Consider the following 23,802-nt stretch of genomic DNA (forward strand, 5'->3'; position numbering starts at 1 on the left):
CACATTCCAGGTTGAGACTCTGAAAATAACCCATTTCTCCCTCTGTTGCTAGCCTTGCACTGCGCAGTGGAAATTCTCAGTTGTGATTTTTCAAAATCTGGGCTTGGATTCTTGGAGCAGCTGAATTGCTATTGCTCAGCACTCTATTTTCCAGCAGTTGAGATTTGAAGGCTTCTGAGTCCTCAACAAGAAGTTCTTGCTGTCCTCATGGCTTCCAGTCAAAGGAGTCAATCCTGTGAGGGTTCAAGCTCCTAGCAGGATACACGCTTCTCTCACATCCTGCAAGATGTGCTCCTAAATGCCAAGTTATGTAAGTTGGTTCCATTTCTGCTCCATAAGTATCAAAAGAAGGAGCAGATCACCATGAAAGAAATGCTGCACGTTGTGCCCCATGATTACTGTAAGGACTTTCGTCTGAAGTTTTGGGAACTTTGGGTTGCATCTGGGCTTTGGCATTGAAATCAGGAAAGTGAATCTTTCTGGCAACACAGATGAGCTAGTTCCCATTTTGGGTCTTACGTACAATGGGATACTAGATGGCAATGATGAAAGAATCACTCTGAAAATCGACATCATTATATTTGTACTGTCTGTAATCTTCATAGAGGGCAACCATATCAGTGAAGAGGACCTAATCCAAAAAGTGAAAAGATGGGACATGTTAGCTCGGTCTGAGCGTATTCATTTTGAGGAAGCCTGGAAATTCATCACTGAGGATTTAGTACGGAAAGAGTACCTGATGTACACACAGATTCCTAACAGTGATCCTGCTCGCTATGAGTTCCTGTGGGGTCCAAGGACCCATGCTGAAACCAGCAAGATGAAACTCCTAGTTCATAAGGCCCATCTTAATGGAACAGATCCCAAGTCTTACCCAGAACTACATGAAGAGGCTTTGGAAGCAGAATTAGGTATAGAGCCAGTGTCCCTGAGAAACGGGATATTGCACAACTGTGTCACTGACTTTGTTCCCACCCCAGAAGAGATGAGGCCCATTTTCATCTCTCTGGAGAGCAGGCAGTTTTCTAAGTAGGGAAGGGCCAGGGGAAGGGGTAATACCACGCACAGCATCTTGCTGTCTTTTCTATTTGGGTTACTTAGAAATGGACAGGGGCCTTCTTTATGGTTTTTTGAAGTATTCTTCCTTTTTGGGGGAGACTGAAGTAGCTTGCATATTTATCTGAATGGTATTGATCTCCCACGTATTTTTAGTTTTGTGATGTTGATGTTTGCGTTTTCTGATGGGAATGTGGTTTTGTGTGACATTGATCACAAATGGAGTACCTTTTCCATTCCAAATATCTTTCCTGTTTTATCATACAAACAGGGAAACCATTCAATTTATTTATGGTAAAATAGGAGTGGAATAGGAATTTCCTTGGAAATTGTAAGAAGTTTACATCAAGTTAGAGGGACCCTAGAAATAGTGATAAGGATGAAAATCAAATCTTGGCTTCTTATTTTTTTTCCCCTGTTGAGCTATACTATTAAAATTATATTTATTGCAAAAAAAAAAGGTATGACTACATCAACCTCCAACACAGTATGCTCTATACCTGGCCAACACAAAACTGCCAAACTCTAACTTGTTTATTTTGCTTATCTTTTATTGTTTAATTTCTGATATTTTTGATCCTTTAACTTATTTTTCTTTAGTTTCAAATTAAGTTTTAAAGTCATTTCATCTCTTTAAAGCATTTGTATTTTTTGTTGATTCCTTGTTTTTTCTTTTCCAATCTGTTGTTTCTTTTTCTTTTACTACTTTGTAAAAGCTGTATGCATTTTGTCTTTATGAAACATTTCTTCCCAAGTTCTGATTTGTCTTTTTAAACCTACTTAGCAGTTGCCATAATGAAGCTTTGCCAGTTTTGTGGTGAACTTGAAGAATTTTAAACATTGATTGCTAAACAGGGAACAACAAAACACGGAAGGGTGAGCTACAAAGCAGAACAGTCTTGTGCATCCTTACTATTTTGGTTCTGGCAATCCTGCTTCAAATCCCAGCTTGGGTACTTTCTGTCTTATCAGGGCCACATCTTAGTCTCTCCAGCCTCAGGTCTCCTAGACTGTGAAGTGAGAATGACAGAGTTTGCCTTACAAGAATTTGGGGGAAATGTGAGGCTCTGGCCTTGGCTGGAGAGTTTCCCTTGGCTTTGAGAAATTTATAAATCAAATCAGAACGAACAGTTGGTTTCTTTTAGAAACTATATTTGAGTCTTCTCACTACACGGGGGTTGGAACTGTGGTGGAGGTAGAAATGATTTTTTTTTTTTTTTTTTTGGTACCAGGGATCGAACTTGGGTCCTTGTACCTGCGAGGCAAGCAGCGGAACCACTGAGCTAAATCCCCGGCACGAAGCAGAAATGATTTATTGAGTACTGACTTGCCAAGGAAGGTGCATGCATGGACCGTGTTAACCCTTAACTCGTAAAAACGCTCTGCAGTGGGCGTTGCCCCAATTTTACCGGGGAACAGCTGAGCTCAAGGAACCCAGTTTTGCCGACTCTCAGCTTAATTCTTCCCCTGCCTGGAAGCCCTCGGGTACTGTGACTCGCTGGTCCGCCTGCTGCCCAAGCCGATTTAACTCGCCGTTAGCTCCGAAGTCACAGAGCGCGGCGGAACCAAATAGCCAGGCTTCTGGGGTCGGGAAGCTCAAGGAATGAAAACCCAGCTTCTCTGCGCCCGGCACCCTCGCTGTGACTTTCGGGAGTTGTAGTCAGACGCTCCACAGCCTGCTCCGGGGCGGGCGCGGAGAGGACTCCAATTCCTAGCATGCTTCGCGGCGGGCGAGTGCCGTGCCTCCTCTCATCCCTAGCTCTTTGGACCCTTTCCCTCCCTTCACTTGTAAATTCTCTACTCAGGGCTCCTGTCTGTGAAGTCTTTCGTCGCTTTCCCATCGTTTTCTCGTATTTTTCACCATCCTTTGTCCCCGGGAGCCAGAGCGACCCATTGGCTCCGATTAAGGGACTGCTTGAGATCCGGGGTGCGCGACGGGATCGACACCAAGTGGTGAGGAAACCCAGGAGGGCGTGTGAGAAGGGTCGCTGGGCGAGGGGCGAGGGGTGGAGGGGAATGGAGAAGTTGGGAGGCTGGGCAGTGTAGGCCTCAGCGAGAGGGGACGGGGCAGAGGCGTGTTTAGCTTTGGGAGGCATGGAGGGGAGAGGTAATTCATTGCCGCGTCCAGCAGACGTGGCCCGAGAAGATCGGAAGGACAGCTGGAGCTTGTAAACTGACCTACCCCGGAGCGGTGGGAGAGAGGACTAGGCTGGAGCAAGAGATAAGATGAGACAGTCCTTGAAATATGGAATGATCTTGCAAATACAGGACAATAAGTAATTCCGTCACTTGGAAATTGAGAAAAAACTGGAGTCTAGGGCAGAATTGGGATGAGAAAGCGGGAAGGGAGGGGCAGTTGGTGAGGTTTTTGAGGAAGGAGAGGAGGTGAGTGACATGGCAGAGGAAATCCCGGAAAGGACAGGGTTATTGTGGGCCTGATGGGTGGGGTCAGGGGGTACCCTGGCGGGGACCTGACAGCAGCATCTCCCAGGTGATGGAGAGCGCCCCTACCAGGGGTGGGCTGAGCCGAGTGCACCTACAGTGCCGGAATCTGCAGGAATTCCTAGGGGGCCTGAGCCCTGGAGTACTGGACAGGTTATATGGGCACCCTGCCACGTGTCTGGCTGTCTTCAGGTGAGGGGTGTCTTTCCTCGGGAAAGAGGGACTGGTGGGAAGCATAACGGAGCCTGCAGACCACATCACTTATCATGGGTCGAGGCTTTGCAGCCTACTGGGGTCTCCTGGGCAGCAGGACGGTGAAGATGTGGACATGAGATGTTTGAGAGGTAGCTGAGGGCAGAGATGCAGCTACGAAGTAGCTTTTGCTATTAATATTTGACCTCTGCCACCTGTAGGGAGCTCCCATCTTTGGCTAAGAACTGGGTGATGAGGATGCTATTTCTGGAGCAGCCTTTGCCTCAAGCTGCCGTAGCCCTGTGGGTGAAGAAAGAATTCAGCAAGTGAGTCTCTACTGTATTCCCAGACAGACACAGATTTCTTACTGCTGAGTTTTCTTAAATTCCGTTCCTTGGAATGCTTCAAGGAAATTTCGTGTGTGTGTGTGTGTGTGTGTGTGTGTGTGTGTGTGTCTGTGTGTATTTTTTTTTCCCCCTGGTGGATGGTTCTTGGATTGAACCCAGGGCTTTGTAATGATGCTGAGCAGATGCTCTATCACTGGGCTGCATCCCAGCTCCTCCAGGAAATATTAATGGTTATGCCACGAAACTTGAATTAAATACATTTGGGAAAGAACCTGAATTAAATAAGTTTGCTAAACTGCATGTTTTTCCTCTTGGAGAGTTTTGATGTCTTATCTGTAACAAGGCTCTTCTAGGCGTTGTGGTAAAGCCATTTGTTTTAAGAAGACACTCTAACTCTGTAGGAGTGTTCCGGGGATCACCAATTCAGAAAAGGCAGAAGTGGGGGCCTCGTTTTTGCTGCTCATCTCTTTGCTCTGTTCCAGGGCTCAGGAAGAAAGTACAGGGCTGCTGAGCGGCCTCCGGATCTGGCACACCCAGCTGCTCCCTGGTGGTCTCCAGGGCCTCATCCTCAACCCCATCTTCCGCCAGAACCTCCGAATTGCCCTTCTGGGTGGGTATGTTACTTCCATCTCTCTCTCTCTTTTTTTTTTTTTTGGTACTGGGGTACTTTGTGCTTACAAGGCAGGCGGCAGAACCATTGAGCTAAATCCCCAGCCCACTTCCATCTCTTCTTAAGGTAGGCCAGGGGAACTGCTAATTAAACTGCTGGAGTGGCAGCTCCTGAGGGGCCTCCCCAGAACCCTGGGTGGCCACTTTGGGAGTTCTGTCAGGAATAAGTAGGACCAGATGTGGCTGCAGGATAGAAGAAAAGTTTCCCACTCATGGGGTCAAGGTGGGAAGGGCCGAGGAGCAGCGGGGAACAGAGACAGAGCTCCTTACCCTTGGCCTGTCCTGGCCATAGGGGCAAAGCCTGGTCTGATGACACAAGTCAGCTGGGACCAGACAAGCATGCCAGAGATGTTCCCTCGCTTGACAAGTACGCCGAGGAGCGATGGGAGGTGAGGATGCGGGCCTCCATGTGTCTACCACGCTGCTCCCTGTGACCCTCGGAGGCCTCTGTTTTGCTTCACTCCTCTGTTCCTAGGTGGTCTTGCACTTCATGGTGGGCTCCCCCAGTGCAGCTGTCAGCCAGGACTTGGCTCAGCTGCTCAGCCAGGCTGGACTCATGAAGAGGTGAGGAAGCCTGAGCCACAGCTGCTCCCTGCTTCGCCGTGCCCTTGGGTTCCTCATAAATGGGGTGTTGGGGCTGGGGTGTGGCTCAGTGCAGAGTTCTTGCCTAGCATATACAAGGCCCTGGGGTTGATCCCCAGCACCACAAACAATAAAACAAAAACCAAACAAGGTGTTTGGGGGCAATTTAGGATTGAAGGGAAGTGACTGAAAAGGGAGCTGGAAAAGCCTGAGGACACCGGTGGGGATGGTGGAATTGCTCTGCTTATCTCCACTCTTGTCCCTCTCTGTCTCCAGTGCTGAGCCTGGAGAGCCCCCCTGCATCACCTCCGCCGGCTTCCAGTTCCTGTTGCTGGACACCCCTGCCCAGCTCTGGTACTTCATGCTGCAGTATCTGCAGACGGCCCAGGTGAGGAGGCCAGGCCCTCGCCAGCGTGCGCTGCTCTTCTCAGGTCCCACCAGGAGACACCCTGTTCCTGCCTCTCCTCTGCCCCTCTCCTCCATTCTCCCCTCCCATCTCCCTTCCTTTGTCCCTCCTCTTTCTCCCCAGAGCCGGGGCATGGACTTGGTGGAGATTCTCTCCTTCCTCTTCCAGCTCAGCTTCTCTACACTGGGCAGGGTAAGCAGGGGGCTGGAGGACCTGCAAAGGGGAAGGGGAAGTCAGATTGGGGGCAACAAGCAAGAAGATAAGAGCTGCCACAGAACAAGCAGAGAAGGGGAAAGGGCGGATGAGTGTGTGGGGCTGAGGGAGGGAAGTGGGATATTTTTTGGACCCTAGTTGGCTTTCTCTTCCCCAGGATTACTCTGTGGAAGGTATGAGTGATTCTCTGCTGAACTTCCTGCAGCATCTGCGTGAATTTGGGCTTGTTTTCCAGAGGAAGGTGTGAGCACCCGAATGCCTGGCTTGTAGGGCAGTGGGGTCCTGGGGCAGTAGCAGGAAGCAGTGCCAGGACTGAGAACTTGAGTTCCATGGGGGAGGAAGTTGAGGGTTTAGGTTCTCTGTGATGGACGGGATCTGATGTTCCAGGCAGGACGACGTAGGGCAGTGGCACCTGAGAGAGGGTCTGTCTTCTCCTTCTGTCTTCCCAGAGGAAGTCTCGGCGTTACTACCCCACGCGCCTGGCCATCAACCTTTCGTCAGGTGTCTCTGGTGCTGGGGGCAGCGTGCATCAGCCAGGCTTCATTGTCGTGGAAACCAACTACCGACTGTACGCCTACACAGGTGCGGCTGGACGGGGTCCCTGGAAAGTGGGTGAGGGTGGGAGAGGGAAGGAAAGGAACAGCAGGGAAGGCCGCTTGTGCTCGGGTTTGCCCGCTGCAGAGGGGCTGTAGGGAGGCCCGGGGCAGGGGCCACCTTCTCATCGTCTCTTCTGTGCCCGATCAGAGTCAGAGCTGCAGGTCGCCCTCATCGCGCTCTTCTCTGAGATGCTCTATCGCTTCCCCAACGTGGTGGTGGCTCAGGTGACCCGGGAGAGCGTGCAGCAGGCCATCGGCAGTGGCATCACGGCCCAGCAGGTCTCCACTCGGGGTGGGGGAGGGCTGTGCCTGGCTGCAGGCTGCAGGGCGGGCCCAGCGTGGAGGCTCTCGGGTCCGTCGCAGCAGTTAGGGTGAGTTGTCTGTGTGTGAGCAGCGGTCACGTGAGGAAAAGGCAAGGCTTCTGGTGTGGGACTAAGTAGACCCGTGCAGGGGAAATACACACAGGAAGTAGGCAGTGCTCTGGCTGTGTCTGCCCCGCGACTCCTAGCTGTGGAAGTGGCCTGGCTGCTCTCCCACTGTGAGTCTCCATTTCCTTATTCGGTCAGTGACAGGTCTCACCTCACACGTTTGTTGGAGGGATTTGGCGGAAGCTTCGAGTTAAAGCATTTAGCTGGAGCCTGCTGAGCAGTGGGTGCTCAAAATATAGTAGTCACTGCTACTTTAAAGAAAGAAAAACAAGACTATGGAAAGAACAAGTGTGCTGGAGAAGGAATAGCAGACTTGACTAGTGGGGAGCAACCGGGGATAAGAGCTGAGCGGGGGACAACAGGGCTGTGGGTGAGTTTTAAACAGTAAGCTGTTGGGGCCGGGGATTTAGCTCAGTGGTTCTGGAGCCTGCCTCACAAGCACAAGGTCCCGAGTTGGAGCCCCGGTACCAAAAAAACCCAACAAAAATAGTAAGCTGCTGCTCCAGTGATGCTAAGTGGCACTTAACGGCTTTTCCTGCCTTCCCGCTTGAGCCCTCACTCCATTCTCCTGTTTTCCTAGATAATCCATTTCCTAAGGACAAGGGCCCACCCGGTGATGCTCAAACAGGTACGGACAGGTACCTGGATGCCTGTGTGGCATCCCTTGGCACCTGCCAGCGAGAGGTGGAAAACAGAAAGGAGCCTCCAGATGTGGGGCCTGGGAGCAGGCTGGGTTGTGTGGGGAGGTTTTCCCCGAATCCCTACGGCCACCCTTCCCCTTCAGACTCCTGTGCTGCCCCCAACCATCACCGACCAGATCCGGCTGTGGGAGCTGGAGCGGGACAGACTCCGGTTCACGGAGGGTGAGTGGCTTCTGGCCCTGCTCACTGGCCAGAGGAATGGCCAGCAGTTTTGTCCTGATGACTTGAAAAGGGTTTTTTGGGGGGGGGGGTTGGTACTGGGGATTGAACCCGGGACCTTGTGCCTGCCGCAGGTGGCGGAACCACTGAGCGAAATCCCGGCCCTTTGAAAAGGTTTTTGTGCATTTCATGTTTTGCTTACTGGAATGGAAAGAGAAGCTGCCAAGACACTTTTATTTAGGAGTCGGCGCACTCACAAGTTGTCCCAAATCAGTGCACTTTGGGTTTGCTGGGAGGGGCGGAATGGGAATTTGCTGTCTCCCCGAGTCTGGGGAGCAGCCATGGGCTGAACGGAGGAGTGCCTTTCTGACCATGGCGAGATCAGGAGGGCGAGCCTGAACGGACAAGCTTCGAAGATCCTTGTAGAACTGCCGGGGCCGCGCGGACCCGCTTGGGGGCTGCCCACCGCGGCCTCACCTGCCTGTCCCGCCCGCCTGCAGGCGTCCTGTACAACCAGTTCCTGTCGCAAGTGGACTTCGAGCTGCTGCTGGCCCACGCGCGGGAGCTGGGCGTGCTCGTGTTCGAGAACTCGGCCAAGCGGCTCATGGTGGTGACCCCGGCCGGGCACAGCGACGTCAAGCGCTTCTGGAAGCGGCAGAAGCACAGTTCCTGATCGCTCGGGGCGGGGCCGGGGCGGGGCCCGGGGGGGGGGGCGGGCCTCACAACTCAGGTGTTTTCATTTATACGCCGGGACACTTTAATAAAGCCGTCGGAATGAGCTTCGCGGCCCGCGGGCGCGCCTCACTGCTTCAGCAACCGGCCGCGAGCTCGCGGGGCGGGGCGGCTGCCGCGCATGCGCCGCGCTGGCCCCGCCCCCACGGCCGCCGGTTCCGGGCTTGTGTTCGTTCCTCCAGCCGCGGGGCACCCTGGGACAGCGGCGGGTCGCGGGGTGAGCGCGCCGGGGCGGCCTCCCGGAGGTGGGAGCCCTTCGCGGTGGGGCTGGCGGGGAGGCGGGCCCGCGCGCGGCCCCAGGCAGCCGCGATTGCCGTGACCCTTGGGGCTCTCAGCGCGCCGAGGACGCTCACGTGCGGGGTCCGAGCCCTCCGCGCCCCGTGTGTCCCGGGGCAGAAGCGCCCGGTCTCTGACCCAAGGCTGCTGGGCTTGTACCACAGCCCCCTGCCCTTCAGCCCTCGAGGAAGGGTGTGCCGGATAGGATGAGACCACCGCTAGCGGGAAGCAGGGAATAAAGGGAGGGCTTTGAAGCTGTGAACCCCTGCACACCCTTGTTCTCCTAATGTGCTGTCTGCCCGGGACAGATCTCGCTCTTTCTCCAAACACTCCGGATGCCTCATTTCCCTCTGGCCACTTTTCTTCGACCGCCACTTTGGGGGCTGAGGCCCTCGCGGAGTCTTCCCAGGCCACGGCGCCTTTCTGCGCAGTCAGAGCCCCATGGATCACCCATCACCAGGAGGAACCGAGAAGCCAAACGGAAGCGCCTGCGGGAGAAGCAGGCGGCGCTGCAGGCTGGAATAGCCGGGGAGAGCGAGGTTGGGGTGGGACAGCTCGGCCCTGGGCCTCTGAGACGAGGAAGGGGGTTGAGAGGCTGAGGTGGGGTCCAAATGGCTGGGTTACCTGGGAAGCGCAAGCCTGCCCCTCTACCCTCCCCCATAGTCACCTGGAGAAACCAGGAAGACCTGGAGTCCCAAGGAGAGAGTAGTATATGGAGTTCCCACGGAGCCTGGCGAAAAGAAAGGTGACCAGGGAACCTGATGCCCATTTGGTCTGCTGAAACGCAGCTGGGAAGACAGATCGGTATTTAGTGGTGCCCTCCTCTGTCCGCAGATGTCTCTGGGGCCCTACCTCTTGCTTACAGCCCCCAGTATGTGGAAGCTGTTTGGTACCAGTGGTGGGTGCGAGAGGGCTTCTTCAGGCCAGAGTATCAGGTTAGTGGAGCTTGGCAGAGGCTGCTAGGTGGTCTCCAGATGGGCACCGCTGAGCAGAGTCAGGCTCGAGGTGCAGCGCTCGGCTTCCTTTGCCTGTGGCCCTGCAGAGGTTTCTCTTGGCGTCCGACCCCGGCCATTTGCTGTTGCTTGCCCAGGACTTCCTTGCGGTTCTGTCTTGGAGGTACCAGAGCGTACTGTTCCCCCAGGCATCTCTTGCCCTTTGACTTTCCTTGTTCCTCCTAGGCACAGCTGCCCCAGGCTACAGGGGAGACTTTTTCCATGTGTATCCCACCTCCCAATGTCACAGGTGCCCTGCACCTCGGCCATGCTCTCACTGTGGCCATCCAGGACGCCCTTGTGCGCTGGTAAGGGCCGTGGGGCTGCTGCAGTTCTTGGAGGGGAGGTAGAAAGCACAGGTAGAAAGCTCACATGAAAGTGTTTCTGTTGTAGGCACCGGATGCGTGGGGATCAAGTGCTGTGGGTCCCTGGCTCGGATCATGCAGGAATTGCTACACAAGTGGGTCTTTCCTCGTGTTCTCCTCTGGTTGGTTGAAAGTATGTTTCTCCCCAGAGGCGACCTGACTCGCTGTTCATTTGCCCCTACTCCGACTGCAGGCTGTGGTAGAGAAACAACTGTGGAAGGAGCGGGGAGTGAGGAGACACGAGCTGAGCCGGGAGGAGTTCCTAAGGGCGGTGTGGCAGTGGAAGGACGCGTGAGTATGCAGGCAGGCAGCAGGGCCGCCCAAGGATGGCTGCTGGGTCTGCGCACCCACTACTTCCGCTCCTGGCTTTTGCCTCAGTCCTTTCCATCCGGCCCTTACCTGAGATGGGAGCTCTGGAACTCCTTGGTATTTGGTGGGGTCTCCACGTATTTTTTAATTCTTTGTTTTTGTTTGGTACCGGGGATAGAACTCGGGACCTTGCACTTGCAAGGGAGGCAGCGGAGCCACTGAGCTAAGTCCCTGGCCCCCTTTATTTTTTTATTAGTACATGTTTGGAGTAGATAATGATACCTTCCTCGTGGAGAGCTGGTCCATGTGCATAACAAATCTTAATTCTTTTTATCATCACCTTATCCCTTTTTCTCTGTCTTGGTTCCCTTCCACTTTGCAAAAGATCTATAACCTTTTTCCTTTTATCTGTCTTTTATTTTGTTCTTTATGTATGTTTTTTGTTTTAGTCTCAATTTCAGTAATTTCTGCTCTGATCTTTATAATTTCAGTCATTGTACTAGCTTTGAATTTGGATTATTCTTGTTGTTCTAGGACCTTAAGATGTGGTACATCATTAGATTGTTTATTTGGGCTCACTGTATTTTTCTGATGTTGGCATTCACAGCTGTAAATGTCCCTTTTAGGACTGCTTTCATTGTGTCCCATAGGTTCTGGTATGTTGTACTGGCATTATTGTTTGATTGTAGGAACTAATTTCTTGCACGATTTCTTCTGTGACCCACTGATTGTTTAAGAGTGTATTATTTGTTTAATTCCCATATGTCTACATAATTTCTGTGGGTTTTTGCCTATTGATTTCTTAGTTTCACTGCACTGTGCATATTATCAAATGTGCATGGGGTAACCTTGGTTCTTTTACACTAGCTTAAGCATGCTCCATGGGCAGTATGTGGTCTGTTTTGGATACTGTCCCATGTGCTGCCGAGAAGAATGTGTATTCTGTTGTTGGGTGGAACAGTCTAAGATATCTATTAAGTCCATTTGTTCCAAGGTTTGGTTCAACTCTTATTTTCCTTTGTTGATTTTTTTAATCTAGCTGATCTATTTCTGCCAGTGTGGTATTAAGGTCACCCACTATAATTGTGTTGTTTATCTGATCTTTTACATTCTGTAGTGTTTGTTTTATGAAGTTGGGTGTGCCAGTATTCAGTGCATATATGTTTTTAATTGTTATCTTTTCCTGTTGGATTGTTCCCTTAAGCAATATATAGTGACCTTTGCCTCTTCTGATCAGTTTTGGCTTGAAGTCCACTTTGTCTGAAAATAGAGTAGCTATTCCTACTTGTGTTTGGGTTCCTGTTGCATTGATTTTTTTCTTTGAATTTCTTTTTGGGTTAAATGTGTTTCTTGTATACATCATACCAATGGATTTTTTTTCTTGATCCATTGTGCCAGTCTGTGTCTTTGGGGAACTAGGACCATTCACATTGAGAGTTATTACTGAAAGGTATTGAAACATTCCTTTCACTGAATTACTTTCCTGTTGCAGATTCCCTTTTCCCCCGTCTGTTAACTGCTCACCCTCCCTAGTGCATTCATTCTATTAGTCCTTTTGGCATTGTTACCTTCATTATCTCTTTCTCGAATATTGAAAATTCTTTGGAGTGGTGGTTTGGTGATTCTGAGTTTCTTAAGGTGCTGTTTGTCGTAGAACAACCTTATTTCTTCCATCACTTTTGAGAGATAGTTTTGCAGGATTTATCAGTGTGGGTTGGAAGGTGTTTTTTTTTTGTTTTTTTTTAAGAGCTTGAAATATTTCAGTCTCTTCTAGCCTTTAAGGTATGTGTTGAGAAGTCTGCTGTAATTCTAAGGGTTTACCTTTACGGCTAATTTGTTGCTTTTCTTGAACAGCTTGTGTTGGACTTCTGGGATTTTGGCCATCATGTGTCTTGGAGAGGTTCTTTTCTGATCATGGCTATTTGGAATTTTACATGCCTCACTGCTCTGTCTGTCTAATTCTTTCCCTATATTTGGAAAGTTTTCTGCTGTTACTCCTGTAAACAGTCTTTTGATAATTTGTGCTGTCTTCTCATTTTCACTAATTCCAGTCCATCTTAGGTTAGTCTTTGAGTCATCTAGCAGCTGTTGGACCCATTTTTCATATTCTCTTGGTTTTAAAGTTTCTCTGAGTAATGATCACCTTAGTCACATCAGCCTTATCTTCTAGTTCTGCCACTCTGTCCGACGTTGCTCATTTTTCTTTTTTGGTACCGGGGATTGAACTTGCAACCTTGTGCTTCTGAGGCCGACAAGCGGCACTGCTGAGCTACATCCCCGACCCCTGACATTGCTCATTTTTGCTGCCCATACTTTGAATAGAAGTTTTATCTCCCAGATTTCTGATACCTGTTAATTGACTAATTTTTTTCTAAATTGGTCATTTTTAAAAAATCATTTTGTTTAGCTCATCAGGCTTTTTAATGGGGTCTTCTGTAAACTTGCTAATTGTTTTATTATATCTGTTATCTATTTAGTTAATTGGAAAAATTAATCAATGGAAGATGAGACAGAGAAACAAAGTGAGATGAAGGATCCTCTTAAGAAGTAAAAGGAGGGGCTGGAGATGTGGCTCAGCAGCACAGCGCCTGCCTGGCAAGCACAAGGTGCTGAGTTCAATCCCTGGTACCAAAAAAAAAAAGAAGTAAAAGGAAATTAAAAGAATTAGATAAAAGCGACAGGAAAGAACAAACAGGAAAAAGAAGGGAAAAAACAGAGGAAATTAAGGGCAAAATGAAATATTGGAAAAGAATTTAAAAAGGGGGAAAAAACCCCAATCCCCTAAAAAAAGTAATAAAACATTTTTTAATTGAGTGCAATAAAAACAATTCCTCTGTATATTTGAATGAGTGAGGTTTTTTTCTAGGATCTGCAGTCCTGAAATCCAGCCAGCTCATGGTTTTCTCTACCTAGCTTTATGGTTTGTAGCTTTGTTCTCCTCCCAGTCCACCGGTCCGTTCACCCCAGACTGTGGCAGCTGTCTGTTGAAGTGTGTCCTTGCCACGGGGGCAGAAGGGGAGGCAGTCACACCCTGTCCGTGCTGTTCTCAGTGGGGCAGCGGCCCAAGCCGACCACTGCCCTGAGGGCCAGCATGTTTGGGCCCAGCACAGCCGCACTGCCAGGCCTGGCTTCTCACTGTGGAAGACCTGGCCTCGTGCTGTCCTGGCCTGAGCGTGACCTTCTCAGGGGTCTCTGTATCTTGCCTGCACCCTCTCTCTGGCTGTCTCACCTAGTCACTGTGATGGGGTGACATTGCAGTTGGAATGAAGTTCGGTCCTGAACAACCCCTTCCTGCAGTGGCTCCTGATTAAACCCTCCCCAGCCTGGTGGGTGCTGCACTGAATTCCTCTTCAACTCTCGCCCACTGTGAAGGAGTTGCTTTCGGAGTAAAACCCCACAGTTTTCAGTTTACAGTGGCTGTGGGCTTTCCTGGGGGTAGTGCTGCTGGCCTTGCTTTGTTTCTCCCTGGTGTGCCAAGCCTGTGGCACTTGCCACTTCTGGGGCATTGTCCTCACCTGCAGTCAGGTCGTTGGGTCGTTGGCCCCTCTGCTGCCCCGTGCTGAGGGGGAACAAAATGCAGTGCGGGCCCAGAGTTGGCAGGTGGCCAGGGCGCAGAATGCATGGGTCACAGAATTGGCTGTTGCACGTGTGGCTTCTACCCTCTAAGGTCTGTGCATAGGAATGTCCTACATGGACATTAGAATGTACGTGTTTATGTGTGTGTAGATGTATGTGCATGCCAGGTGTGGTGGTGTACACCTGTAATCCCACCACTTGGGAGGCTGAGGCAGGAGGGGCTACAAAGTTGGCTCAAGGCCAGTCTGAACCACATAGTGAGACCTTGTCTCAAAAAACAGAAGCAGGCCGGGGTTTTAGCTCAGTGATGCCGCCACCTACCTCACAAGCATAAGGTCCCAAGTTCAATCCCCGGTACCAGAAAAACCCAAAAAACAAAAAAAGATTTGTGTGCACGTGTACGTGTGTGTATGTATTTTTTTCTTTCCTCATCTCATTTTCCTTGCTGAGATTTCATCCTCTTGCCACCAAACCATTCCTTTCCTCCAGGTGCCATAAAGTCACCCTCACTGTTCCAGGTCTCTTCCCGCATGCCGTCTTCTCTATGCAGCTTTCTTGGAACCCCCAAGTGGCTGCCCCTCTGTTCCTGCAGAGCCTCGTGCTTCTCCTGTTGTCACAGAAAGCCCCGACTGTCTGCCCATCGCTTTTAGAAGCAGGACCGGTGCCGTGTGCCTTTGTTTTCCTCCAGCACGTGGCACGGTGGGGCATCACTGGGACTGGGATATGGGAGGCGCTTGGCCCCCTTTTGGTGACCAGAATCCCTGTGGGTGCAGGAAAGGAGGAGAGATTTGTGAGCAGCTTCGCGCGCTGGGCTGCTCCCTGGACTGGGGCCGAGAGTGTTTTACCATGGATGTGGTGAGTGTTCCGTGCCGGGCCCGAGGGTGCTGCTGTTGGGCCTGTAGGGCAGGGGGAGTGGTGGGGTCCTCAAGCGGGCAGGGCGTGGCTGAGAAGGGCTGGTAGAGGGGACACTCAAGTGCCTCTAGGGCTCCTCAGTGGCTGTGACTGAAGCTTTTGTGCGACTCTACAACGAGGGACTGCTGTACCGGAGCCGCCAGCTTGTCAGCTGGTCGTGTGCTTTAAGATCAGCCATCTCGGATGTTGAGGTGAGGCGGGAAAGGGGGCTGGTGAGGGCCCTGAGGCCGGGCAGCCCGCGGTTAGGCTCAGGCTCTGCAGCCAGACTGGCTGGATTCTGGGCCGAGTGCCGTCGCTCCCAGCCGTTGACTCCCAGGGCTGCGGAGCCCCGGCGCCCTCGGCCTGTCAGCCAGAGATGACGGGACGCCTGCCTGGAGTGCGGGCGCAGGGAAATGTGAGGAAGTGTGCTCAGCACAGCACCCTGGCCGTGGCTCACGTGCGCGTGGATATTCACTGTCACTGACTGCGTGGCTCGGGTGAGGGGCGGGGCTGGCTCCCGAGTCCTCTGAACGGGGCTTGGGACCGGAGCGAGGCCCGGCTGGGAACATAGGTGGCAGTGGGAGCCCTGGTGTGAGCTCCCCGAGCGGCTGCCCTGACCGCCTCGTGGCCCCACAGGTGCAGAGCCGGCCCCTGGCTGGGCGCACAGAGCTCCAGCCGCCAGGCTGCCCCAGCCCTGTGTCTTTTGGGCTCCTCATTTCTGTCGCCTTTCCGGTGGACGGAGAGCCGGGTGAGTGCAGTCCTCGGAGGGTCATGCGCTGGCCTCCTCTCCTGTGATCCCAGGCCGTGGCAGGCACCTTGGTGTGTGCGTCAGGTGGCTGAGCCCTGGGGAGCTTGGTGTAATTCTAGTCTCCCCCGCCCAGGGAAGAGGCAGATCAGCCAGTTCTCAAGTGTGGCTTATAGGCGTTGCACAGAGTTCAGAGGAGGGGAGAGACGGGCAGGACATCCCGGGAGTCTTGTGTAGTGGAGGCTGGTGCCAGCCCTGTGGGGTGCAGAGAGACCTGTGCTGAGGCCCGAGAGCCCTGGCTGCTCTGGGCACGCGCAGCGTCCTGGCTTCCCTTGCACGGTCCTAGGTCCTGTCCTCTGCAGGCTGCCGAGTCGCCCTCCCAGGCCTCTGGTCATTCCCCATGAGAAGCCCTGGCCCTCAGTGCAGCTCCTAGCTTCCCCACTCACTGCTCCACCTCGACTGCTCCCTGCCCTTCCCGCTTCCGGTTCTCCTGGCTTTTTCGGTGGGGGCGAGGTGATGACCAGCTGTGGATGCTCCAATGTTTGTTTTCAGATGCGGAAGTCGTGGTGGGAACCACGAGGCCGGAGACTTTGCCTGGAGACGTGGCGGTGGCCGTTCACCCCGATGACCCCCGATACTCGGTAGTTAACACAGGGTGCTGCGTGTACCCCGGTCCTCAGCCCTGTGGCCCACTCTTCCTTCCTTGTAAGATTCTCGTTCCTTCTCTCTGGCTCCTGCTTCATTTTATAAAACTTCTCTCAGTCTGGCTGTGCAGTGGTTTTTAACTCTATTCCCTTCTTTCTCTCAGTCTTGTTTTGAGGCGGAGTCTGGCTCTGTCTTCTAGGCTGGCTTTGACCTCACTCTGCAGCCCAGGCTGGCCTTGAACTCGCTGCCATCTGAGGGCTAGGATTACAGGCAGTGCCACTGTGCCTGGTCGCACTTTTCTTCTTCATGTTACACTTTGTCTGATTCAGTGGTTGACCAGCTGTGGCCCCTGGGCCAGATCCAGGCAGCCCTGCTTCTGTGTGAGCCACACTCGCATGTTCACGTGTCCGCTAGGGCTGCTGTGATCGTATGTTCTCTGAGTGTCACAATGGCAGCTAAGCTAAGCTAGTTGTGCAGACTGAATTTGCCGGTTGGCCCAAAGCCTGGGCTGTTCACCCTCTGGCCTCTGGACAGAGACTTGGCTCCCTTTCCTCTTGCTCTCTGCCTTCTGGTTTCCACTCTGCTGTCCTGGGGCCCCCGTACCCCCGAACCTCCCCGAGCCCTGTCCTTCCCTTCAGCATCTCCATGGGCGGCAGCTGCGTCACCCCTTGACAGGGCAGCTTCTGCCCCTCATCACGGACACTGCTGTGCAGCCGCACGAGGGCACAGGTGAGTGGTCTGGAGAGGAAGGAAGAGGGGGCAGCAGCCGGCAGAGAGGCGGGCGGTGGGGCGCTCGTGCAGCAGAAAGCGAAGGCAGGGCCGCACCCACCGCCCTTGTACCACAGGCGCAGTGAAGGTGACTCCAGCTCACAGTCCCGCGGATGCCGAGATGGGAGCCCGGCACGGCCTGAGCCCCCTCAGTGTCATTGAGGAGGACGGGACCATGGCGTCGCCTTGCGGGGACTGGCTGCAGGTGGGGCCAGCCGCGGGTCACCCTGTCCTCGGAGGCAGCCCTGCCCGCCCGCCACGCTCTCCTGTTTCTCTGGAGGCCCTTAGCGTCCTCTCACTCCTCCCACAGGGCATTCACCGGTTTGTGGCCCGGGAGAAGATTGTGTTGGCCCTGAGGGAGCAGGGCCTGTTGCGGGGCCTCCAGGACCACCCCATGGTGCTGCCCGTCTGCAGGTAGCCCTGTTTTAACTTCTCTACTGAGGCCTACCCTGAAAGGGAGAGGGTGGGCTTGCCGGCCCCCCTGGCCCCCATCTGAACGCAGGCTCTGTCAGTTGGGTTGCTGCTGGGCCCGGGTGCCGAGGGTGTGGCGGACTCACCGGGCTGCCTTTCAGCCGCTCTGGGGACGTGGTTGAGTACCTGCTGAAGAGCCAGTGGTTCGTCCGCTGCCAGGAGATGGGGGACCGAGCTGCCCAGGTGAGGCCTCATGCGGGGGCCTGGGCCTGGGATGGCGGAGGCCCAAGGCTCGGGATGTGGAAGAGACCCCAACCCCCTTGGCCGGGGCGGCGGAGGGTGCGCTGTGTGGGTGGGGAGTGGCCCAGGGGGGCGGCTGGACCTCGGGCAACCCCGGGTCCTCTTGGGATGCTTCCGAGGTCCTTTCTGGGCTTCTGACCACCTCCGAGCCCCCTCGTCTGGGCCTGGAGGTGCAGGCACGGGAGCGCTGGCTGCAGCCCCTTTCCCTGCAGGCCGTGGTGTCGGGTGCCCTGGAGCTCTGCCCCTCCTCCCACCAGAAGAGCTGGCAGCACTGGTTTGCCCACATCGGGTAAGGGAGAGGCAGCGCCTGCGACGTGGGTGGGTCCTGCCAGGTGCCCAGCCCTCACTCACGTCTCCGTCTCCGGGCAGGGACTGGTGCATCTCTCGGCAGCTGTGGTGGGGCCATCAGATTCCAGCCTACCTGGTGGTCGGGGAGCCCTCGGAGGTCAGTGGCCGGAGACTGGGTGTGGCAGGAGTCGGAGGGTGGCAGGGCCTGTCCCGCTTCTGCCCAGCAGCCTGGGCCCCATTGCCTGCGGGTGGCCGGGCGTCTTCCTTTGTTCCAGAGGGGCCGGTCCCTGAGGCCGCAGGAGAACGTGAGAGCGGAGAGCAGTGTCGCGCCTGCTGCTGTGCTTCCCCTCAGCCCCGCTCTGCATCTTGCAGGGTGACGGGGAGGAGTGCTGGGTGGTCGGGCGGTCGGAGGCTGAGGCCAGACAGGCGGCAGCGGCACTGACCGGAAAGCCAGGCGCCGAGCTGACCCTGGAGAGGGGTGCGTGCTAAGCAGCAGGGCGGGTGGCGGCCTTTGAGGGGAGCAGTTACTCGGTGGGGACGGTGGGCTCAGGGACCCAGAGCGGAGCAGGGCCGAGCCCTCGGGTCAGGCAGGGTTGGCCCAGAGCCTGTGCAGACGCGGAGGTTTGGCTGCTCTTTCCCAGATGCTGACGTCCTGGACACGTGGTTCTCCTCGGCTCTTTTCCCCTTCTCCGCCCTGGGCTGGCCTCGAGAGGTGAGGAGGCTGGGAGGGCCGGCGGCCAACCGAGGCGCAGAGGGAGCCCTTACGGCCCGTCTTTCTCGCAGACCTCCGACCTGGCCCGTTTCTACCCCCTGTCGCTCCTGGAGACGGGCAGTGACCTCCTGCTGTTCTGGGTGGGCCGCATGGTCATGCTGGGCACCCAGCTCACGGGCCAGCTCCCCTTCAGCAAGGTAACGGCCTTCCGTGTCCCCAGGCCCTGGTGCGGCACTGTCTGTGCTCCCTTTTCCTGGTTCACTTCCTCCCTGCTGGCCCTCCACTCTCCAGGTGCTCCTTCACTCCATGGTTCGGGACGGGCAAGGGCGGAAGATGAGCAAGTCCCTGGGGAACGTGCTGGACCCGAGGGACGTCATCCATGGGGTGGAGCTGCAGGTGCAGATGCAGGGCGGGCTCCAGGCGGGCCAGTCTGGGAGGCAGAGGGTAAGGGACGGGGCGACCCTTGCAGGGCAGGCCTGTAGCCCGGCCGGTGACTTCCTCACCCCCCAGGAGCTGCAGGCAAAGCTGACCACCGGGAACCTGGACCCCGCGGAGCTGGCCATTGCGGCTGCAGCACAGGTGAGTCTGCGGCCCCCGTCTGGGCCTCCAGCTCTCAGCCTCCGCTTTCCCCTGAAGGCCAGGCCTCTGGTCCTGCAGCCGTGTAGGCATCTGCCCCTTCCTCCACGGCTGCAGAAAAAGAACTTTCCTCACGGGATCCCTGAGTGCGGGACAGATGCCCTGAGATTCGCACTGTGCTCCCACGGAGCGCAGGGTAAGCTGTGGAGCAGAGGGCAGTGGCGCCAGAGTGGAAGGTGGCGGGATTCCCGGCTCCTGCCGCCCGTGTGCACACTCCCGCTTCTCCTGCAGGGCGCGACCTGCACCTGTCTGTCCCTGAGGTCCTGGGCTGCCGTCGTTTCTGCAACAAGATCTGGAATGCCCTGCGCTTTATCCTCAGAGCCCTGGGGGAGGGTTTTGTCCCCCATCCATCAGAGGAGGTGAGAGAGGCAGCAGCGGTACCGGGAGTGGTGTGGTCGCATGTCCAAGGGTGGGGGCAGGAGGCAGGCGAGCAGGGCCGAGCCATGTGGGGCTGGCCCTCTGCCCGCAGCTGTGCCCCTCCTCGCCGGTGGACGCCTGGATCCTGAGCCGCCTGGCCCTGGCTGCCCAAGAGTGTGAGCGTGGCTTCGTCACCCAGGAGCTCTCGCTGGTCACCCACACCCTGCACCACTTCTGGCTGCACAGCCTCTGCGACATCTACCTGGTGAGTGGCCGGGTGCAGCTTGGCATTTCCCGCCTGTGGCCTGTTTTCCGTTTCCCGGAAGTCGATCCAAGCCCGAGAGCTCTGGAGTTAGCGCCTTCCTAGTTGTCCCCTCAGTTGGGCAGGGAAAGCATGGGGAGTCCTGGTCCCCTCTTCCCAGGCCCTGCTGCCTGTCTGTCCCTGGCCAGAGGAGGGGGCAACTTCCTGGAAAGAAGCAGGCTTCGACGCAGGGAGCGTTTCAGTCCCCACCGTTGCCGGGAGGCCTTGGGCAGGTGGACCCTGGGGACCCTGAGGGCAGCGTGGCGGGCTGCAGACTCGGGGTCCTCATGCGGGGATCAGCCTGCTGCGGGGCTTGTGGACCACATGTGACCCAGCTGTTTCCAGCACGGCTCTTCCTGTGACGGGTGTGGAGGGTGACGTCCGTTTCCTGTCCCCGGCTGCTGCTGCTGGCTGATGCCCCTGCTCGCTGTTTCTCAGTTCTCTTGAAGCTTTTGTCCCTTGCGATAAGCAAAACACTGATTTGTCCCCTAAACCGCACGTCTGCCTGGGATGTCCTTCTCACCCCCTCTGAGAATTGCTGCCCTGGATCTCCCCATTTTCCTGTTCATGTGCCCCATGTCCCGGGACAGCCGGTGGCCCACACATGCCAGGTGCTTTGTCCCTGTCCTGGAACTGGCCCACCGCGCTCCCCACGGCTGGGACAGTGGCTGGAAGGCGGTCGCCATGGGCCCTGCGTCCTGACCCTTGGTGCTCCCCACAGGAGGCTGTGAAGCCAGCGCTGGCCCGTGTGCCTTGCCCACGAGGGCCGCCTCAGGTCCTCTTCTCCTGCGCGGACATCGGGCTCCGCCTCCTCGCCCCGGTGATGCCCTTCCTGGCCGAAGAGCTCTGGCAGAGGCTGCCCCGCAGGCCCGGTGGGCCCCCTGCCCCCAGCGTCTGTGTCGCCCCCTACCCCAGTGCCCGCAGCCTGGTGAGTCGTGGATGTGGGACTTGGATGGGGATCTGGGGAGGCTCCGGACCAGGGCTCGCTGCTGTGGGTTGTGTTGTGTGGTTTGCAGCTGGCTGGAGCCTCTGGGGAGATGGCTTGTTCTGCAGGACCGCGGGGGACCAAGGGTCAGGGCAGAGCTGGGCCCTTGCTGTCAGACTGGTATTCCCAGCCACACGACTGTGACACTGTGACTCAGTTTCCCCGTCATATTAGTAAATGTCACAGTGCTGAAGGTTAGATGACTTAGTATCAAGGTGTTCCCCCAAGCCTCAGGGCAGCTTTCATAACCCTAGAAAGATAAATGTTACAAATTCATCCAAAAGTTGTTTTAAAGTCTAAGTTTCCTTCACATTTAGTTTTGTGAATTTTGAGTAGTGTTTTTTTTTTTTTTTTGGTACCAGGAATCAAACTCGGGACCTTGTGCTTGCGAGGCAGGCACCGGAACCACTGAGCTAAATCCCCGGCCCTTTGAGTAGTGTTTTAAATTCTAATTTGGTTTTAGTTCTTGGTCACCATCAGTCAGAGTCACTAAACAGACAGGAGCTGGTGGTCGCCCCAGGCCTTCTTAGCTGGAGGTGGAGCATTTTGTGTGCTGTTGAGGGCAGATCTGTTGTCCTGGGACCCGAGGCTGGATGGGCCAGGGACAGAGCCAGGAGAGCTGATGCAGGGTCCCCGGGATCCCCTTTCCAACTTCCAGTCCCCCTTGGCAGGAGCACTGGCGCCAGCCTGAGCTGGAGTGGGGCTTCTGCCGGGTCCAGGAGGCTGTGCAGGTGCTGCGGGCTCTCCGAGCCACCTACCAGCTCACCAGAGCCCGGCCCCGAGGTGAGGGGGTCCTGGGCCCCCGGGTGTCTGCAGGAGGAAGGGGCTGGTGGGCAAGGGGACGACCTGGAGGGCAGAGCCAGGGCAGGGGTGCAGGATGGCAATGAGGCGGGAACTGATGCCTGGGCCCTGGCCTGCCCTCCCCGCTCCCCCAGTGCTGCTGCAGAGCTCGGAGCCAGAGGAGCAGGGCCTCTTCCAGGCCTTTCTGGAGCCCCTGGGCGCCCTGGGCCACTGCGGGGCTGTGGGCCTCCTGCTCCCAGGCACAGCAGCTCCCTCTGGCTGGGCCCAGGCCTCTGTCAGTGACACCATTCGGGTCTACATGGAGATACAGGTGACCAGGAGGGATTGGAGGGACTGGGGAGAGTGCTGGGCAGGGGGGAAGGGCTGGAGAGGGGCCTTCGGGTGGGATGAGTGGAGGCCTGGGGATGTCTTAGCTTTCTCTCTGTTTTCCTCAGGGCCTGGTAGACCCCCAGGCCCAGCTACCTCTGCTGGCTGCCCGAAGGCAGAAGTTGCAGAAGCAGCTTGATGGCCTCGCAGCCCAGACTCCATCAGAAGGGGAGGCAGAGACACAGAGGCAGCAAAGGGTGAGGCTCAGGAGGCCGCGAGGGAAGACCTGGATCCTGAGGGAGTGTGGGCCGGCCTGTGGGCTCAGACCTGTATGCTCACCGTGTTGTCTCCTCACCCAGCTATCCTCCCTCCAGCTGGAATTATCAAAGCTGGATCAGGCGGCCTCTCACCTCCGGCAGCTGATGGATGATGCTCCCAGCCCCGGGGAGCGCTGAGCTCTTAGCTCGACCTGTCTGTGAGGACAGTGAGTGTGCACTGTCTGGGTGCGACGAGAGCTCAGAATGCTCAGGAGTGCAGTCCACCACCTTGTTTGGTAGGCGAGGAAGCACTAGGATGGTCACTGGTGGTGTGGCCGCGAGATGCGCATGTTGTCTCCCGCCACCTCCTGTGCAGTCCCATCTGGAAGTTTGGGAATGAGGAGATTCAGATAAACTTAAGAACCCAAGCATATCTGCCTGTGGCCATTTATTTATTTATTTATTTTTGTTGTTGGTACCTGGGATCGAACTCAGGACCTTGCGCCTGCGAGGCAGGCAGCAGCACTGCAGAGCTAAATCCCCAGCCCTGTGGTCTTTTGTGCTGCTTTTTCGTCAGTGGTGACTTTCTTGTCTCTGCATTGTTCTGGGAGGGCCTGGTCTGGGGAAAGAGGAAGGCGGCCTCTCAGCTTCAGGCTCTGGGCCACGGGCAGTGCAGGTGCTGGGCTGTGCCTGCCTCACACTTTTGAGTGGTGGGACAGCCAGGAGCTGCCATTTCCACCTGCTTCCCAGACTTGCAGTGCCCTGGCAGCTCAAGCCCTTCCTCTTCCTCACCAGATGCAAGGCTCTCTGCTCCTTCACCTACCCCTAGAGATGCTGAGAAAGGGCTGCAGGCCGTGCTGAGAATTGTGTGTGCCTCTGTGACCTGAGGCCCAAGCACTAGAGGTGCACCCTGGCCCTGAGTTACATGTGATGCACGGCTACCGAGCCCCAAACCCCTCCTCGCATCTCGGTGGCATGCAGGACCTTGGTCCTTTGAGCAGATGTGACTGCTTATGGTGAGCTTGTCCTCACTTGTCCTCCATCCTCGGTCAGATGTGCAAGGCCAGGTAATCCTACAGAGCCTCACAAAGTGAGTTGCCCTGTTTTGGAGATGAAGAAATGTGCCCAGAGAATGGAAGTAACTGTCCAAGCCCTCACTGGGGAGTTAACCTAGTAACTGACTTAGGTCCTTTCTGGCTGTTGTAAGCAAACTTCGTAGTAATAGTGGCTTCGACAAGGAGGCTCTTTCTGTTGCTGGGCATGAACAGTAATAGGCTGTGTGGCAGTGGGGCCCTACATCTTTTAACATGTTCACAGTGGGCCATAATTCATATGTCTCACTGCCAGGCAGCTCTGGT

General features: G+C 55.4%; 2 protein-coding genes across 20 annotated transcripts; both read left to right on the forward strand.

Moving 5' to 3' along the window:
• The first annotated feature begins 2,763 nt into the window (after positions 1–2,763).
• On the forward strand, positions 2,764–8,580 carry Gtf2h4 (general transcription factor IIH subunit 4). 6 transcript variants are annotated; one of them, XM_004847056.4, is made up of 14 exons: positions 2,765–3,009; positions 3,548–3,690; positions 3,912–4,016; positions 4,520–4,651; positions 4,999–5,095; positions 5,182–5,270; positions 5,565–5,676; positions 5,818–5,886; positions 6,065–6,148; positions 6,357–6,489; positions 6,652–6,782; positions 7,512–7,559; positions 7,716–7,794; positions 8,292–8,580. In XM_004847056.4, exons 1-14 carry the CDS (start codon positions 2,773–2,775, stop codon positions 8,462–8,464), a joined length of 1,632 nt encoding a protein of 543 aa, XP_004847113.2. In that variant the 5' UTR covers positions 2,765–2,772; the 3' UTR covers positions 8,465–8,580. The 6 variants fall into 6 exon arrangements, with proteins under 6 accessions (XP_012928339.2, XP_012928340.1, XP_004847113.2 ...); XM_013072885.3 differs by lacking the exon at positions 6,065–6,148 and having other exon boundaries at positions 2,764–3,009; XM_013072886.3 differs by lacking the exon at positions 3,548–3,690 and having other exon boundaries at positions 2,764–3,009.
• Positions 8,581–8,589: 9 nt separating this feature from the next.
• Vars2 (valyl-tRNA synthetase 2, mitochondrial) lies at positions 8,590–22,875 on the forward strand. 14 transcript variants are annotated; one of them, XR_015450986.1, is made up of 30 exons: positions 8,590–8,740; positions 9,108–9,338; positions 9,463–9,544; positions 9,634–9,734; positions 9,978–10,099; positions 10,185–10,251; positions 10,350–10,447; positions 14,815–14,896; positions 15,025–15,144; positions 15,569–15,680; positions 16,230–16,318; positions 16,961–17,051; positions 17,168–17,295; positions 17,401–17,504; positions 17,663–17,744; positions 17,999–18,090; positions 18,171–18,246; positions 18,462–18,567; positions 18,731–18,801; positions 18,873–18,998; positions 19,093–19,197; positions 19,312–19,380; positions 19,459–19,573; positions 19,669–19,796; positions 19,907–20,059; positions 20,817–21,023; positions 21,739–21,863; positions 22,016–22,191; positions 22,316–22,444; positions 22,547–22,875. XR_015450986.1 is itself a non-coding variant. In XM_087210409.1 (30 exons), exons 1-30 carry the CDS (start codon positions 8,645–8,647, stop codon positions 22,640–22,642), a joined length of 3,366 nt encoding a protein of 1,121 aa, XP_087066535.1. In that variant the 5' UTR covers positions 8,590–8,644; the 3' UTR covers positions 22,643–22,875. The 14 variants fall into 14 exon arrangements, 12 of the variants coding, with proteins under 12 accessions (XP_087066535.1, XP_087066536.1, XP_012928333.3 ...); XR_015450987.1 differs by having other exon boundaries at positions 19,495–19,573; XM_087210409.1 differs by having other exon boundaries at positions 21,752–21,863.
• Positions 22,876–23,802: the final 927 nt, after the last annotated feature.

The sequence above is a fragment of the Heterocephalus glaber genome, unplaced genomic scaffold, assembly GCF_053883595.1.
Source record: "Heterocephalus glaber isolate CG9 unplaced genomic scaffold, H.glaber_assembly_v1.0 deba00001141, whole genome shotgun sequence".
NCBI lineage: Eukaryota > Metazoa > Chordata > Mammalia > Rodentia > Bathyergidae > Heterocephalus > Heterocephalus glaber.